Genomic DNA, 3,382 nt, shown 5'->3' with positions numbered 1-3,382 from the left:
GCCTGGGCTGGGACTGGTCCCGCCAGCGCAGGGTAGCAGGAAGCTCTCCACACACTCACCAGACTAGGGCTAGGACTGGGTCTGGGGGGTTCCTTGAAGTCGGCAGAAATTCCTACTCGGCGGGAGGGGTGGGGACGTACGAAGGAGTGGGGGGGGGGCGGCCCGAGGGGGTGGGAGAGGGTCCGGCCCACGCTGCGCCTGGGCTGGGACTGGTCTCGCCGGCGCAGGGTAGCAGTTAGCTCTCCACACACTCACCGGACCTGGGCCAGGACTGGGTCTCCATTGGTTGTTTTTTAAGTTTTTTTATTTTAATCTTTTCACTCTGTGAGAGATCAAACCTAGGGCTTATCCATGTTAGCTAAGTGCTTTATCATTGAGCTGTACTCTGATCCCTTATTCTTTTTTAACAGAGGCAAAGGAACCTAAGGATAATAAGGAAATATCAAATCCTGATGATCTGGAACTTGAGCTGGAAAATCTAGAAATTAATGATGACACCTTGGAGTTAGAAGGTGGAGATGAAGCTGAAGATCTTACAAAGAAACTTCTTGATGAGCAAGGTAAAGAACCATTTCACCAATTTTCATTTTTCTTTTTTTTTTTTTAACACAAAGTTCTTGGGTTTACGGGTTAGCTCAGTTGTTTAAGCGCTTGCTGGGACAAACCCAGTTGTGATTCTAGAAATACACAAAGTTTCTAGGAATGTTTTTATACATGTTTAATGTTTTCATGAGTATAAAAACAGCTATAGATAATGTTTCCTAAATAATTCATACTTGGATGTTTTTATTTTGATATGTTTTCTATGTGCTTTTTAAAGTCTACTCAAAAACTGATTTTATATTAGAACAAGAGGATGAAGAAACTAGCACTGGATCTCATCTCAAACTCATAGTAGATGCTTTCCTCCAGCAGTTGCCCAACTGTGTCAACCGTGATCTGATAGACAAGGTATGTTTATTTTTCTGTAATTACATTCAAGTATGCAGACTTCATAGTATTCCAATTTGGAACGTCAGTGGTTTTCAGACTATATAAACTAGAGAATCAACTGTTCATTTTTATTTTATTTTATTTTTTGAGGAACCGGGGATTAAAGTCAGGCCTTTGAGCTTGCCAGGCAAGCACTTATTCTATTGAGCTACCCAGGTCCTCAACTGTTTTTTTAAAATGGAGTCTTTTATAGGAATCCCAAGATGAACAGAGATAAAACAAGCTACTCTGTAGATGCTCTGTTTGGAATCGGAAGTGGCCTTACAATCTTGTTGGTTTGACACCTTTTTACATAGGGATCCTTTGGTTTGGAAAATAATGTTACAGATTATGAAATGTTTATTATTATTGATGCCGTTTCATATTCCACATTGTAACTAGCCCCCCTCCCCCTTTAATGTATTTAGGACAGGTTCTACAGTGTCTCACTACATAGGTCAGACTAGTAGTGATTCTCCTGTTTTCAGCCTCTCAAGCACCATCTCAGCATGCCCCAGGGGTGGGGCTGGCATGGCATGCCAGCAGTCAAACCCTGGTCCCTGCATCGGCCTAAGCAGGCGCTTTAGTCTGCTGAGCTATCAGGCTAGCCCTGCAACTAGCCTTTAATAAACTATGATTTACAGTTGCACATAGTTCTGGACACCTATAATCTGAGCTAATGGCTGAGGCAGGAGGATTGCAAGTCCCACCTGAGTAACTAAGAAGACCCTGTCTCAAAATAAAGAATTTTAAATAAAGGCTGGAGATATAACTGAATTAGAGGTCTAAGTTCAATCCCCAGTGTCCTGAAAAGAAACTACCATTTGCATTTGCCAAGATTTGATATAGTATCAAAGAAAAATAACTAAAATTACTGAAAAGGATTTTAAAATATTCCTTCATTTTCCACCTGTGTATATATGTGAAACTGTATTTTCTGTATATACTTTTTTTTTTTTTTTTTTTTTTTTTGGAACCGGGGGTTGAACTCAGGCCCTTGCACTTGCCAGGTAAGCGCTTATTCTACTGAGCTATCTCCCTGGCCCCTCTGTATATATTTTTATCCAAATCAACACATTCTGACAGATTGAATGCTGAAGAAGTCCAGGTATTGAAAAGAATGCCATTATCTCACTAAATTTTTTTGTTTTGAAAAGTGTGTTTTTTCTTAAAACATTAACAAGAGGTTTAATTTCTTTCTTTCTTTTTTTTTTTTTTTTTAAACGTATTTAGTACAAAGTCTCACTACACAGGTTGTACTTGTGATCCTCCTGTTGTCAGCCTCCTAAACGCTGGGATTGCAGACATATGCCACCATGACCACTCTCAATTGCTTCTCAGCATGCCCCAGGGGCAGTGTCAGCATGACAGGCCGGGGATCAAACCCTGGTCCCTGCATCTGTCTGTTGAGCTATCTGGCCATCTCTAAGAGGTTTAATTTCTAATATAGTAAATTCTTTCTTTCTTTATTTTTTTGTGGTGCAGGGGATTGAACTTGGGACCCTGTGCCTGCCAGGCAAGCACCCATTCTACTGAGCTATCTCCCCAAGCCAGTAAATTCTTTTAGATGCTATTACACAAGGAAATTTTTTCAAGTCCTTTATAATTTCTCAGAGAAAGAAGGACTCTTGAGACCAGCTGTGAAAAGTTACTGTAGGTACTATTTTCCTTGAAAATGTAAATACTCTTTTGTTCTTTTTTTTTCTGTTTCAGCCTTTCGTCAGATAATTTAGATATATTTTAGCAACTATTCATGTAGCAATCAAATAGACTTAATACTCATTCCCAGTTGGCTTACTTCTAGAGTAATTGGGTCAGTGTGTAATTGTCAAAAACTTACAAATGGAACCATTTTTAGCTATTAGGAAGTTGTATCTTGTACCAAATGTAACAGAGACTACTTTTAGGCAATTTAAAGTTTTGAATATGACTCAGTCTGTCCCTAACCAAATTGGTATAGTCATTGGCTATAAACAGAAGATGAAAGAGATACCATGATTTTCCTGCTCACCTCCACCCCACATTTTATGAACTAACATAAAAGTTGTAGGTGGAGAAGGCTGTAATCAGTTACATTTTGTGTGGTATTAGTAATACGTATTATTATAAATGTCAGATCAAACTAGTAGAATGTGTCCTTTCATCTCCAACTTGGAATTAAAGCTGTTATCAGTAGTGGCCATGTAATTCTGAATTAGCTCTCTGAGAGCCAGATGAAAACAAGTGACCACCTTCTTCCTTTTGGACTCTAGTGGCTTCCTTGTGAAAGGAATTTTTTCTGTATATGTTGGCAAAGGTTCAAAAAGGTTTTGAGAACTAGGTAGGAAAATCTAAGAATCGTTAAAATTCAATATTTATGTTCCTATAAATAAGATATTTAATTTTAAAATACAAAATTATTAGAAATGAT

At 38.7% G+C, this 3,382-nt stretch overlaps 1 protein-coding gene across 1 annotated transcript in view; it reads left to right on the top strand.

Moving 5' to 3' along the window:
* The window catches only part of Upf2 (UPF2, regulator of nonsense mediated mRNA decay), a 132,911-nt gene that overhangs the window by 37,707 nt on the left and 91,822 nt on the right, over positions 1-3,382 (top strand). The window contains exons 6-7 of the mRNA XM_004641272.3: positions 411-560; positions 848-951. Coding sequence (XP_004641329.1) covers positions 411-560; positions 848-951 — 254 coding nt within the window. The remainder of the gene's footprint in view (positions 1-410; positions 561-847; positions 952-3,382) is intronic.

This window comes from Octodon degus, unplaced genomic scaffold (assembly GCF_000260255.1).
Source record: "Octodon degus isolate 3935 unplaced genomic scaffold, OctDeg1.0 scaffold00133, whole genome shotgun sequence".
Classification (NCBI taxonomy): Eukaryota; Metazoa; Chordata; class Mammalia; order Rodentia; family Octodontidae; genus Octodon; species Octodon degus.
This window is presented reverse-complemented; position numbering and strand designations above follow the sequence as displayed.